Source organism: Mizuhopecten yessoensis, unplaced genomic scaffold (assembly GCF_002113885.1).
Source record: "Mizuhopecten yessoensis strain PY_sf001 unplaced genomic scaffold, ASM211388v2 scaffold1595, whole genome shotgun sequence".
Lineage (NCBI taxonomy): Eukaryota > Metazoa > Mollusca > Bivalvia > Pectinida > Pectinidae > Mizuhopecten > Mizuhopecten yessoensis.
Window position 1 is genome coordinate 80,540 of NW_018404125.1, and position 15,109 is coordinate 95,648.

Sequence of the window (15,109 nt, forward strand, 5' to 3'; positions counted from 1 at the left end):
TGACGTTTCCATGACTACAACCAGTTAAAACCAGTTGAGTGTTAATGTGTGACGTTTCCATGACTACAACCAGTTAAAACCAGTTGAGTGTTAATGTGTGACGTTTCCATGACTACAACCAGTTAAAACCAGTTGAGTGTTAATGTGTGACGTTTCCATGACTACAACCAGTTAAAACCAGTTGAGTGTTAATGTGTGACGTTTCCATGACTAGTACCATATGAACTTCATCAGACAAAGGACCGTTGTAACATATGTACACTTCACTGGTCATTTGTCTGATGAAGGTGACAGAGTACATACAATACTAGTCATCAAAATGTCACGCAAAAACACTGACCTGGTTGTGCTGTATAACCTTTCTACAGATAAAGAGGTAAAAAGTTTTCTTTCTTCCAAACACAATACCTCCTTTGAATAGTTTACATATTGTTCCCCAGCTCTCCAGTAAGCAGGAAGTTCCCTATTCACAAAGAGTAAGAATTGTTGCATTCATTTGTTGTTGTCTCCCCAGTATTCAGGTAGGCGGAAAGGCATCACCATATTGTAATGGAGGCTGCAGTGCCATCGCTGACACAGGAACCTCCCTTTTGGCAGGCCCCTCATCAGAGATCACGAAACTCAACACTCAAATTGGCGCCACCCCATTTGTTGGAGGAGAGGTAACTACCTTTATTGGACAATGATAGGCTTGAGATGCAGCTGTAGAGAGATTACAATAAGTTGGTACAAGTAACGTTTTATTTGTCTATTTGTCCATTAACCAAAAAAATCTTGATTGTGCAAATTTGGTTGTAGTTTAAAATGATTGGCTGTTTAAGAACTAATGGTGTACTGCTGTGAAACATTGCACCAATATATTAGTAATAAAAGTAGAAATACAAGGAAAGCATTTATTGTAAAAGTAAAAACAGGTAGATTGCAAGGTATGCATTCAAACAGCTGTCCTAAGATCTGTGTGATATGGGTGAGTTTTGTTTTTCAGTACACCATCGACTGCGACAAGATATCAAGTCTTCCACCAATCTCCTTCATGATCGACAACCAGCAGTTCACCCTGCAGGGCTCCGACTACATCCTCAAGGTAATTAAGATACCACTGTATCTGGTGTGACTTGATAAATGTTATTATTCTTTATAATTTTTATTCTTTGATGAAACCCTAACATAAGGAATCACTGTAATAGAATCACTATACTAGGCCCTAGTGTGCAACAATAGAAGGGGGCCACATGTGAGGAACAAAATCAACGTTATCCTTGGATGGCCACGACACACTGACCTGTGATTGGTCAAGACAAATTTACTAGTTTGACTGGTGCTCTAGTGAGATGACGTTGTTAGCACTATGTGGGAATGAAAAATTCAGGGTAATACTCCCTTTTAAATTACCAACTTTAAATTAAGCGATTGGGAGTTTGCAACCTTGACATCAGATTGGCTGAAACAAAATGGTTATAACTCAAGTTCTGCTGGACCAATCGTCTCCACACTTTTTGGGAGTTGCATCAGCAGACTAAATTTGTCAAACTACCAACATTAAAGTTTTCAGATTCAAGATTGCTGCTGAGGCCTCTGATCTGCTGGAACAGTAATAGTTACAAGTCAATTCTATTTGGTCAAATTTCTTTGTACTCTGTTGATACATAGAGGAATGTTTTATATCAAGTATATATAGAGGAATGTTTTATATCAAGTATACATAGGGGAATGTTTCATATCAAGTATACATAGGGGAATGTTTTATATCAAGTATACATAGAGGAATTTTTTATATCAAGTATACATAGGGGAATGTTTTATATCAAGTACACATAGGGGAATGTTTTATATCAAGTATACATAGAGGAATATTTTATATCAAGTACACATAGAGGAATGCTTTATATCAAGTATACATAGAGGAATGTTTTATATCAAGTACACATAAAGGAATGTTTTATATCAAATATACATAGAGGAATGTTTTATATCAAGTATACATAAAGGAATGTTTTATATCAAGAACACATAGGGGAATGTTTTATATCAATTACCCACAGGGGAATGTTTTATATCAAGTACACATAAAGGAATGTTTTATATTAAGTATACATAGGGGAATGTTTTATATCAAGTATACATAAAGGAATGGTTTATATCAAGTACACATAAAGGAATGTTTTATATCAAGTATACATAGAGGAATGTTTTATATCAAGGATACATAGAGGAGTGCTTTATATCAAGTATACATAGGGGAATGTTTTATATCAAGAATACATAAAGGAATGTTTTATATCAAGTATACATAGGAGAATGTTATATCAAGTATACATAAAGGAATGTTTTATATCAAGTACACATAGGGGAATGTTTTATATCAAGTATACATAGAGGAATGTTTTATATCAAGTACACATAAAGGAATGTTTTATATCAAGTATACATAGGAGAATGTTATATCAAGTATACATAAAGGAATGTTTTATATCAAGTACACATAGGGGAATGTTTTATATCAATTACACACAGGGGAATGTTTTATATCAAGTACACATAAAGGAATGTTTTATATCAAATATACATAGAGGAATGTTTTATATCAAGTATACATAGGGTAATGTTTTATATCAAGTATACATAGGGGAATGTTTAATATCAAGTACACAAAAAGGAATGTTTTATATCAAGTACACATAAAGGAATGTTTTATATCAAGTACACTTAAAGGAATGTTTTATATCAAGTACACATAGGGGAATGTTTTATATCAAGTATATATAGAGGAATGTTTTATATCAAGTATACATAGAGGGATGTTTTATATCAAGTATACACGGGGGAATGTTTTATATCAAGTATACATGGGGGAATGTTTAATATCAAGTACACAAAAAGGAATGTTTTATATCAAGTACACATAAAGGAATGTTTTATATCAAGTACACTTAAAGGAATGTTTTATATCAAGTACACATAGGGGAATGTTTTATATCAAGTATATATAGAGGAATGTTTTATATCAAGTATACATAGAGGGATGTTTTATATCAAGTATACACGGGGGAATGTTTTATATCAAGTATACATGGGGGAATGTTTAATATCAAGTACACAAAAAGGAATGTTTTATATCAAGTACACATAAAGGAATGTTTTATATCAAGTACACTTAAAGGAATGTTTTATATCAAGTACACATAGGGGAATGTTTTATATCAAGTATATATAGAGGAATGTTTTATATCAAGTATACATAGAGGGATGTTTTATATCAAGTATACACGGGGGAATGTTTTATATCAAGTATACATGGGGGAATTTTTTATATCAAGTATACATGGGGCAATGTTTTATATCAAGTATACATAGAGGAATGTTTTATATCAAGTATACATGGGGTAATGTTTTATATCAAGTATACATAGAGGGATGTTTTATATCAGGTATACATGGGGCAATGTTTTATATCAAGTACACATAGTGGAATGTTTTATATCAAGTATACATAGGGGGATGTTTTATATAAAGTATACATGGGGTAATGGTTTATATCAAGAAACTTAAAAGTTGCAGGATTCAAGATAGATGTGGTAGCCTCTGGCTGGTAGATGTAAGCCAGTAAGATAAATGTTAGCCAGTAAGGTAGATGTAAGCCAGTAAGATAGATGTAAGCCAGTAATTAGATAGATGTAAGCCAGTAATTAGATAGATGTAAGCCAGTTAGATAGATGTCAGCCAGTAAGATAGATGTAAGCCAGTTAGACAGGTCCTTTTTGGGTTTGAATACCTTGTGACTGCGGGGATACTTTTGGGTACATTTGTAGCACTCCCTGTTACAGATTACTTGCTTAACTTCCATTTTCCTTTTGTGTCATTTAAGTATTTCCTTATTACAGGTATCAGCGGAGGGTTACAACATTTGTCTCAGTGGGTTTATAGGGCTGGATGTCCCAGCTCCTATGGGACCTCTGTGGATTCTGGGGGACATCTTCCTTGGCAGGTTCTACTCCGAGTTTGACTTGGTCAACAATAGAGTTGGATTTGCGAAGACCATAAACAGCAGTAGATCAGAAGGTTTTGATTTCAGAGATCCCGATTACCGTTGGAGGGAAAAGAATGTCCACAACTGGAACATACCTAGATACTAAGATTGCACATCCCTCCTTATTCCCTACTGTAGCCAACATGGGTTTGCCTATAAACTAAAGACATGGTACAATATGTCTCCTGTAAAATTTGAAAAATGATCCTCACATGTCTCTTGTAAAATTTTAAAACTGGTCCTCACTGTGTAAACGAAATGCTTTTTAATGTTTGGTTTTGTTTATATATCTTCCAAAACAAATGATAGAAGTTACCACCTGTCCAGTGTAGGATGTTCAGATTTTCTACGCTGTGTTGATAGAACCAGTGGTGCTGTAAACTCGTCGCTGGCTTCAGTTAATGTTTGGCAACCCCCTCAACGTCTAAATTCAAAGCACTTGCAAAGTGTAGGGGTCTCTGTCAACATAATGCTGGTCTCATAGCTGTGAGATTTCTGTGGTAATCTGACTACCAGCTAGCCCCCACAAAGTTTAGGGGTTTGGAAATTGTACAAAACAAGTCACAATTTTGTGATGATAATGAACATTTATTCATGAAACAAAATTTACTCTCCTCTTATCTGTCTTAACTACTTACGTGACTTAGATACTGTTTGTACATTTTGTACTTTGATATATTGACATAGAATCTGTGTACTAGTGACATATTTACACACTTAATCGGTGAGACAGAGATAGGACGTCTGTATGAATTTAACCTTGGACTCTTAAAGGTCAGTGTTATCCATGTCTAACTGGATGTGAAAAGATATAGGCAAATTTTTGTGAGTTTATACACATCATAATTATCTAGATCTGAAACACCATTTTATTTATCACTGTAAGTGCTTTACATTAGAGGATCTGATTGTTTAACAAGGATAACATAATAGCCTAGAGATGGCTTCACATTAGATAATCTGACTGTTTAACAAGGATAACATAATTGCCTAGAGATGGCTTCACATTAGATAATCTGATTGTTTAACAAGGATAACATAATAGCCTAGAGATGCTTCACATTAGATAATCTGACTGTTTAACAAGGATAACATAATAGCCTAGAGATGGCTTCATATTAGATAATCTGATTGTTTAACAAGGATAACATAATAGCCTAGAGATGGCTTCGTTTGATCTCTATACAGAGATATCAAGATCACAATACTATTGAAATACTGATGTGATAAATGTTCCTGTATTTGATATAAATTGGTATATACTTTCTGAACAGTGCTAGGCTGTAGGAGTACAGAAGTGTGGATCTGATTGTTGTAGTGTACTTTCTATATTACGTACATTTATGGAAGTTTGTTTGAATGTATCTATGTTATATAGTAAGTTGATATAATTACTGGTCGTGCTAGTTATGTCTTTCTCATTATCTGTCACATTAAAAGTCAGGTATTGCTACTGCTAGAAGTGTATTTCAACCTGAACGTGGACACACTCCAAGGTACATTTGTTTGTGGACATGGCTGATAACAGATATCTGTCATTTATCATCCATTTAGATTGGAACAGGATCAAGGTGAATGTCATGGACAGTGAAGGTGATGTCAAGGCAATATATGTAGTCAGTCAAGGTGTTAGGTTTATACTTGTAGTTCTACAGATGTAGATAAGATACCGCAGGGTTTAGATAACCCTGACATGTACAATCAAGTACATTGATACATACTAGAGAAGATTAGGATAAACTTTAATCTCTGCATAAATCAAGGGACACATTTACAGGATAAGCTTTATTTATACAATCATCAGTTTCAGCATTTTAATAGTTCATGTTTTGATCAACAAGTAAACGTGCACTAATTATGTTTAAGCTGACAGTGTTTTGGTTATATGGTGCCTGGTTTTACATTTCTCTCCAATTTGTGTTTATTTTCCTGCTTGCTGTGTGTATCCTGTGTATCCTGTGTGTATCCTGTGTATACTGCACTACTGCACGAGTTTTGTGTTTCTTCCAGGTGTAGATGGCAGTACTAATACTAATCTTGTATACCTTTCTTTCCTCTTTTGGTGTAGGTTCTCTGTAAAGAATCACGTTTTGCCGTTTTAATTAATGAAGAATGCTTTGTCATAATTTGATTTTAAGTGGAGTATGATATGTTTCTCAAAGTTTCCTTAAGAATTCTCCACGAAAAAAGAACCAGACGAAAAACACTGCCCCTTTTTTCTGATTCTACAAGCCAGTGCATGCTACAATATTTGGTGTATAGATTTAGTTTTGTCTAACTCTGCTGTTCCTGTTTTGCTCTGCTTGGTTAGGTGACCCAGCAAGGACAAACAATCTGCCTCAGTGGGTTTATTGGTCTGGATGTGCCTGCCCCTCTCGGACCATTATGGATCCTTGGAGACGTTTTCCTTGGAAAATTTTACAGTGAATTCGATCTTGGAAACAACAAAGTTGGATTTGCTCAAACCAAGAACTAAACATTTTCTAAAGCTGTACTGCATATAACAAACTAACATTCCTGCATGTTTCCTATTTTCTGCTGCATTTCTGCGTTTAATCGGTTAACTGACACACATTCCTGCATACTTGTTGAATGTGTTTTCCTCGTAGCATGACTTTTTGACGCATTTCATGGTTATCAAATAACACTCCGACACCACTTGTAAAAGTAGCTATATAATGTATAGTGTGGTTCCAAACACCTAAACTCACTCTAATGTCTGAATGAGTATTGTGTTGTGTGTGTGTGTATTGTTCGTGTTTATATCGTTATACTTTATTTAATAAATCATTTCTTGTTGTGACGGTGTATATTAAATCATTTGAAGAGATTAGCAAACATTTTGAACTCTTTGAGAATGATGCAAATCTTTTAAGTTAAAGAACGTTTTTATCATTAAAACAAAGTTACATGTGATAGGATGTTAATGTTATTTTCTCTCTAGATATACTATGACAATGTGTATAGAATAGTTAAAAGAATCAATTCTTGCAACAATGAGATGCCATATTGTGATATTATCAGTGTTTTGTCCATGTCTATTTTGTACTATGACAAATTTTGAAATCTGCTGCAGTTTACAATTTTTGTTTCTGGAAATAAAACTTGTTACTGTAAATTTGTTTCTCGTATTCTATGTTCAGAAAAAAAGTATGACCTGGTGCTTATCCAGGAGGAATATAACCAGCTACAACCTGCAGAATTCGCAAACCAATTTACATGTTGATACCTTAATCGGAGACAGTGGCTACATACTCATGCCATATACTAGGACGTTCTGTCACGTGACGATTACTATCGAGTGTCGGTAAACCCCGTTAATATTACTCATCACTTTAAATCATCTGGATGTTTACAGGTAACAAAATGCCTAAATCATAATTCAGTGTTGCTTTGAAGTTAGAACTATCTTAAATTGGGTTGTACATTTCTGTGGGTTTGTCCTGAATCTGTTGGGTAAGATTTCTCAGAAACTGACTACGTTAACCGGTTGTGAATATTTGAGACCAAAGGTCCCTCACCTGAAGGCGTGGGTACAAAGGTCCCTCACCTGAAAACGTGGGTACAAAGGTCCCTCACCTGAAGACGTGGGTACAAAGGTCCCTCACCTGAAGGCGTGGGTACAAAGGTCCCCACCTGAAGGCGTGGGTACAAAGGTCCCCACCTGAAGGCACGGGTACAAAGGTCCCTCACCTGAAGGCGTGGGTACAAAGGTCCCTCACCTGACGGTGTGGGTACAAAGGTCCCCCACCTGAAGGCGTGGGTCCAAGGGTCCCCACCTGAAGGCACGGGTACAAAGGGCCCTCACCTGAAGGCGTGGGTTCAAAGGTCCCTCACCTGAAGGCGAGGGTACAAAGGTCCCTCACCTGAAAGCGTGGGCACAAAGGTCCCCCACCTGAAGGCGTGGGAACAAAGGCCCCTCACCTGAAGGCGTGGGTCCAAAGGTCCCTCACCTGAAGGCGTGGGTACAAAGGTATCTCACCTGAAGACGTGGATATATAAATTAAACAAAAAATACTAGTCTATCCGATTTTTCAGGAATATGATGCGTCATTCCACGCTTTCTGAATGTTATGCTAACAGAATTGGTACAATTGTGTGGTATACTATCGCCACAAAACACCGGTCCCTTCTTATAGTAAAAACGACGGTAGCCATATGGCCCCTACAATGAGGACAACATTAGTCCATTACGTTTAACCATCCATGATATCGTCCTTAGTTCAGTTCCCCCTGAATCAACAACATCACTCGTCCCGTACTAAGTTAACTAATGACACCACTGGTCCCCTACTAAGTTAACTAATGACACCACTGGTCCCCTACTAAGGTAACTAATGACACCACTGGTCCCCTACTAAGGTAACTAATGACACCACTGGTCCCCTACTAAGGTAACTAATGACACCACTGGTCCCCTACTAAGGTAACTAATGACACCACTGGTCCCCTACTAAGGTAACTAATGACACCACTGGTCCCCTACTAAGGTAACTAATGACACCACTGGTCCCCTACTAAGGTAACTAATGACACCACTGGTCCCCTACTAAGGTAACTAATGACACCACTGGTCCCCTACTAAGGTAACTAATGACACCACTGGTCCCCTACTAAGGTAACTAATGACACCACTGGTCCCCTACTAAGGTAACTAATGACACCACTGGTCCCCTACTAAGGTAACTAATGACACCACTGGTCCCCTACTAAGGTAACTAATGACACCACTGGTCCCCTACTAAGGTAACTAATGACACCACTGGTCCCCTACTAAGGTAACTAATGACACCACTGGTCCCCTACTAAGGTAACTAATGACACCACTGGTCCCCTACTAAGGTAACTAATGACACCACTGGTCCCCTACTAAGGTAACTAATGACACCACTGGTCCCCTACTAAGGTAACTAATGACACCACTGGTCCCCTACTAAGGTAACTAATGACACCACTGGTCCCCTACTAAGGTAACTAATGACACCACTGGTCCCCTACTAAGGTAACTAATGACACCACTGGTCCCCTACTAAGGTAACTAATGACACCACTGGTCCCCTACTAAGGTAACTAATGACACCACTGGTCCCCTACTAAGGTAACTAATGACACCACTGGTCCCCTACTAAGGTAACTAATGACACCACTGGTCCCCTACTAAGGTAACTAATGACACCACTGGTCCCCTACTAAGGTAACTAATGACACCACTGGTCCCCTACTAAGGTAACTAATGACACCACTGGTCCCCTACTAAGGTAACTAATGACACCACTGGTCCCCTACTAAGGTAACTAATGACACCACTGGTCCCCTACTAAGGTAACTAATGACACCACTGGTCCCCTACTAAGGTAACTAATGACACCACTGGTCCCCTACTAAGGTAACTAATGACACCACTGGTCCCCTACTAAGGTAACTAATGACACCACTGGTCCCCTACTAAGGTAACTAATGACACCACTGGTCCCCTACTAAGGTAACTAATGACACCACTGGTCCCCTACTAAGGTAACTAATGACACCACTGGTCCCCTACTAAGGTAACTAATGACACCACTGGTCCCCTACTAAGGTAACTAATGACACCACTGGTCCCCTACTAAGGTAACTAATGACACCACTGGTCCCCTACTAAGGTAACTAATGACACCACTGGTCCCCTACTAAGGTAACTAATGACACCACTGGTCCCCTACTAAGGTAACTAATGACACCACTGGTCCCCTACTAAGGTAACTAATGACACCACTGGTCCCCTACTAAGGTAACTAATGACACCACTGGTCCCCTACTAAGGTAACTAATGACACCACTGGTCCCCTACTAAGGTAACTAATGACACCACTGGTCCCCTACTAAGGTAACTAATGACACCACTGGTCCCCTACTAAGGTAACTAATGACACCACTGGTCCCCTACTAAGGTAACTAATGACACCACTGGTCCCCTACTAAGGTAACTAATGACACCACTGGTCCCCTACTAAGGTAACTAATGACACCACTGGTCCCCTACTAAGGTAACTAATGACACCACTGGTCCCCTACTAAGGTAACTAATGACACCACTGGTCCCCTACTAAGGTAACTAATGACACCACTGGTCCCCTACTAAGGTAACTAATGACACCACTGGTCCCCTACTAAGGTAACTAATGACACCACTGGTCCCCTACTAAGGTAACTAATGACACCACTGGTCCCCTACTAAGGTAACTAATGACACCACTGGTCCCCTACTAAGGTAACTAATGACACCACTGGTCCCCTACTAAGGTAACTAATGACACCACTGGTCCCCTACTAAGGTAACTAATGACACCACTGGTCCCCTACTAAGGTAACTAATGACACCACTGGTCCCCTACTAAGGTAACTAATGACACCACTGGTCCCCTACTAAGGTAACTAATGACACCACTGGTCCCCTACTAAGGTAACTAATGACACCACTGGTCCCCTACTAAGGTAACTAATGACACCACTGGTCCCCTACTAAGGTAACTAATGACACCACTGGTCCCCTACTAAGGTAACTAATGACACCACTGGTCCCCTACTAAGGTAACTAATGACACCACTGGTCCCCTACTAAGGTAACTAATGACACCACTGGTCCCCTACTAAGGTAACTAATGACACCACTGGTCCCCTACTAAGGTAACTAATGACACCACTGGTCCCCTACTAAGGTAACTAATGACACCACTGGTCCCCTACTAAGGTAACTAATGACACCACTGGTCCCCTACTAAGGTAACTAATGACACCACTGGTCCCCTACTAAGGTAACTAATGACACCACTGGTCCCCTACTAAGGTAACTAATGACACCACTGGTCCCCTACTAAGGTAACTAATGACACCACTGGTCCCCTACTAAGGTAACTAATGACACCACTGGTCCCCTACTAAGGTAACTAATGACACCACTGGTCCCCTACTAAGGTAACTAATGACACCACTGGTCCCCTACTAAGGTAACTAATGACACCACTGGTCCCCTACTAAGGTAACTAATGACACCACTGGTCCCCTACTAAGGTAACTAATGACACCACTGGTCCCCTACTAAGGTAACTAATGACACCACTGGTCCCCTACTAAGGTAACTAATGACACCACTGGTCCCCTACTAAGGTAACTAATGACACCACTGGTCCCCTACTAAGGTAACTAATGACACCACTGGTCCCCTACTAAGGTAACTAATGACACCACTGGTCCCCTACTAAGGTAACTAATGACACCACTGGTCCCCTACTAAGGTAACTAATGACACCACTGGTCCCCTACTAAGGTAACTAATGACACCACTGGTCCCCTACTAAGGTAACTAATGACACCACTGGTCCCCTACTAAGGTAACTAATGACACCACTGGTCCCCTACTAAGGTAACTAATGACACCACTGGTCCCCTACTAAGGTAACTAATGACACCACTGGTCCCCTACTAAGGTAACTAATGACACCACTGGTCCCCTACTAAGGTAACTAATGACACCACTGGTCCCCTACTAAGGTAACTAATGACACCACTGGTCCCCTACTAAGGTAACTAATGACACCACTGGTCCCCTACTAAGGTAACTAATGACACCACTGGTCCCCTACTAAGGTAACTAATGACACCACTGGTCCCCTACTAAGGTAACTAATGACACCACTGGTCCCCTACTAAGGTAACTAATGACACCACTGGTCCCCTACTAAGGTAACTAATGACACCACTGGTCCCCTACTAAGGTAACTAATGACACCACTGGTCCCCTACTAAGGTAACTAATGACACCACTGGTCCCCTACTAAGGTAACTAATGACACCACTGGTCCCCTACTAAGGTAACTAATGACACCACTGGTCCCCTACTAAGGTAACTAATGACACCACTGGTCCCCTACTAAGGTAACTAATGACACCACTGGTCCCCTACTAAGGTAACTAATGACACCACTGGTCCCCTACTAAGGTAACTAATGACACCACTGGTCCCCTACTAAGGTAACTAATGACACCACTGGTCCCCTACTAAGGTAACTAATGACACCACTGGTCCCCTACTAAGGTAACTAATGACACCACTGGTCCCCTACTAAGGTAACTAATGACACCACTGGTCCCCTACTAAGGTAACTAATGACACCACTGGTCCCCTACTAAGGTAACTAATGACACCACTGGTCCCCTACTAAGGTAACTAATGACACCACTGGTCCCCTACTAAGGTAACTAATGACACCACTGGTCCCCTACTAAGGTAACTAATGACACCACTGGTCCCCTACTAAGGTAACTAATGACACCACTGGTCCCCTACTAAGGTAACTAATGACACCACTGGTCCCCTACTAAGGTAACTAATGACACCACTGGTCCCCTACTAAGGTAACTAATGACACCACTGGTCCCCTACTAAGGTAACTAATGACACCACTGGTCCCCTACTAAGGTAACTAATGACACCACTGGTCCCCTACTAAGGTAACTAATGACACCACTGGTCCCCTACTAAGGTAACTAATGACACCACTGGTCCCCTACTAAGGTAACTAATGACACCACTGGTCCCCTACTAAGGTAACTAATGACACCACTGGTCCCCTACTAAGGTAACTAATGACACCACTGGTCCCCTACTAAGGTAACTAATGACACCACTGGTCCCCTACTAAGGTAACTAATGACACCACTGGTCCCCTACTAAGGTAACTAATGACACCACTGGTCCCCTACTAAGGTAACTAATGACACCACTGGTCCCCTACTAAGGTAACTAATGACACCACTGGTCCCCTACTAAGGTAACTAATGACACCACTGGTCCCCTACTAAGGTAACTAATGACACCACTGGTCCCCTACTAAGGTAACTAATGACACCACTGGTCCCCTACTAAGGTAACTAATGACACCACTGGTCCCCTACTAAGGTAACTAATGACACCACTGGTCCCCTACTAAGGTAACTAATGACACCACTGGTCCCCTACTAAGGTAACTAATGACACCACTGGTCCCCTACTAAGGTAACTAATGACACCACTGGTCCCCTACTAAGGTAACTAATGACACCACTGGTCCCCTACTAAGGTAACTAATGACACCACTGGTCCCCTACTAAGGTAACTAATGACACCACTGGTCCCCTACTAAGGTAACTAATGACACCACTGGTCCCCTACTAAGGTAACTAATGACACCACTGGTCCCCTACTAAGGTAACTAATGACACCACTGGTCCCCTACTAAGGTAACTAATGACACCACTGGTCCCCTACTAAGGTAACTAATGACACCACTGGTCCCCTACTAAGGTAACTAATGACACCACGGGTCCCCTACTAAGGTAACTAATGACACCACTGGTCCCCTACTAAGGTAACTAATGACACCACGGGTCCCCTACTAAAACACAATATGACTACCCTACTAAATCGACGATGACCTAACGGCCCCATTTAACTAACAATGACAATAATTGTCCCCACCAAAACTAAAAATGACGCCAATAGTCAAATACCAATGACATAATTAGTCCCTTACTGAAAAACGAGAATATGGAAAGAGTGAACCATGGACCTAACTCCGTGAAAGTCGATTAAACTAGGGGAAAATATGAACAAAGGATATTTATCTTATATAAACAGAACCTCATCCTTTATTATTGTAATACACACACATTGTTATCCGGTATTTCTTCTATCGAATGTACCAGTAGTGTTTACTTGGGTTATCAAGAAAACTCAGTTCTTTTTACAAGCAGGAAATGTTAATAGTGTTTGTAGACAAGGACTCGACTTCAAATTCATCACGCAGATAGTTGATTATGATTTGTACATCGGAGTTAAGAAATTCAGTCTCGTGATGTTTTTTTATTATTTCATGCTGTTCATAATTTTTGAATGATTGATCTTACCGGTTTAACCCACTCTGAACGTGAATCCAATGTATCATGCTCTCGTCTACAGGGCCGTTTTCGTTTAAACAGTTGAACCGGTTGGAAAACAGTTGTTCGTTGATTAAAAAAGGTCGGACCTAGTAGTCTAATGCTGCTTTCGGGCGAGCCTTGACAAAACCTTGCAAGGCCTACATAAACATTTGAAGGTCCGCCGGGATTTTTACCCGAAAATGTTACATTTAAAAAGGGACAAACCGGTTGTTCCACATAAACGAACAGGCCCCAGATTTCATCAGTTTCTTGAAATTCCAATTGGTAGCATACATTTCTCGATACGGCATGAACAGCTTTCGTAGCTTTGCATTATGAATACTATTTAGATCGCTAGTTGGGACGTGTTGTCTAGCTTGGCAATAGTTCTATTTGAATGTAGAGGAAGGACATGCTGAGAGGGGAGGGAGTTGTAGCGTTGGCCTGTAGTTAAAACGCTTGGAAGCAATGGGTTTATAATAACTAAGAGATCGGTGCTTTTTATAACTGAAGTACGGTAACAGGTTAGTTTTGTCGGACTTAATGGCACCTATCTCCTTGTTGGACTTACAAGGGATTCCCGCCCCACACCACTGAAAATGTCAATACCAGTCACTCAGTTAAATGAAAATCAATGATGTCCCCATTTGCCCCCAATGAACTTAAAAAAACAAATGTGATTCGAACTCAAAACTTATATTAAACAAGGGCAAAGATATAACCAAATTAATGAGATTATAAATTGACATCGTTCAAAAGGTAACATTCACGAAACCACAATAATGGCACCAGTATTTATAATGGAAATCGTGATACCTGGTATTTGGGAAAAAGGACTTGATTGTAAAATCAACAGCAACAGGCCACACCAGAAAATGATCGCAGGGATGTTACTATCAAGAAAAGATAAATTCGTGATTGTAAAATCGAAATCGTCCAGCTTGTCAATTGTTTGTAGGGGACTGATATGAAAGTGTATCTTGTCATTGATTTCAGGTCCAGAAGGGTATACACGATCGACGTAGTCAACACATTTATTGTTATTAAAGGACAACATTAAAAGGGAAATCAACGTACCTGTTTTAACCAGTTCTGATCATTTCTTCAATTCATCGAGTGTGAAATGAAAACAACAATAAATCGGTC

General features: G+C 39.9%; 1 protein-coding gene across 1 annotated transcript in view; it reads left to right on the forward strand.

Moving 5' to 3' along the window:
- The window catches only part of LOC110466152 (lysosomal aspartic protease-like), a 15,513-nt gene extending 8,368 nt beyond the window's left edge, over nt 1–7,145 (forward strand). Inside the window, exons 6-9 of the mRNA XM_021522496.1 lie at nt 235–287; nt 385–662; nt 986–1,084; nt 3,882–7,145. Of these exons, the coding sequence (XP_021378171.1) occupies nt 235–287; nt 385–662; nt 986–1,084; nt 3,882–4,133 (682 nt within the window). The 3' untranslated portion in view covers nt 4,134–7,145. The remainder of the gene's footprint in view (nt 1–234; nt 288–384; nt 663–985; nt 1,085–3,881) is intronic.
- The last annotated feature ends 7,964 nt before the right edge of the window (nt 7,146–15,109 follow it).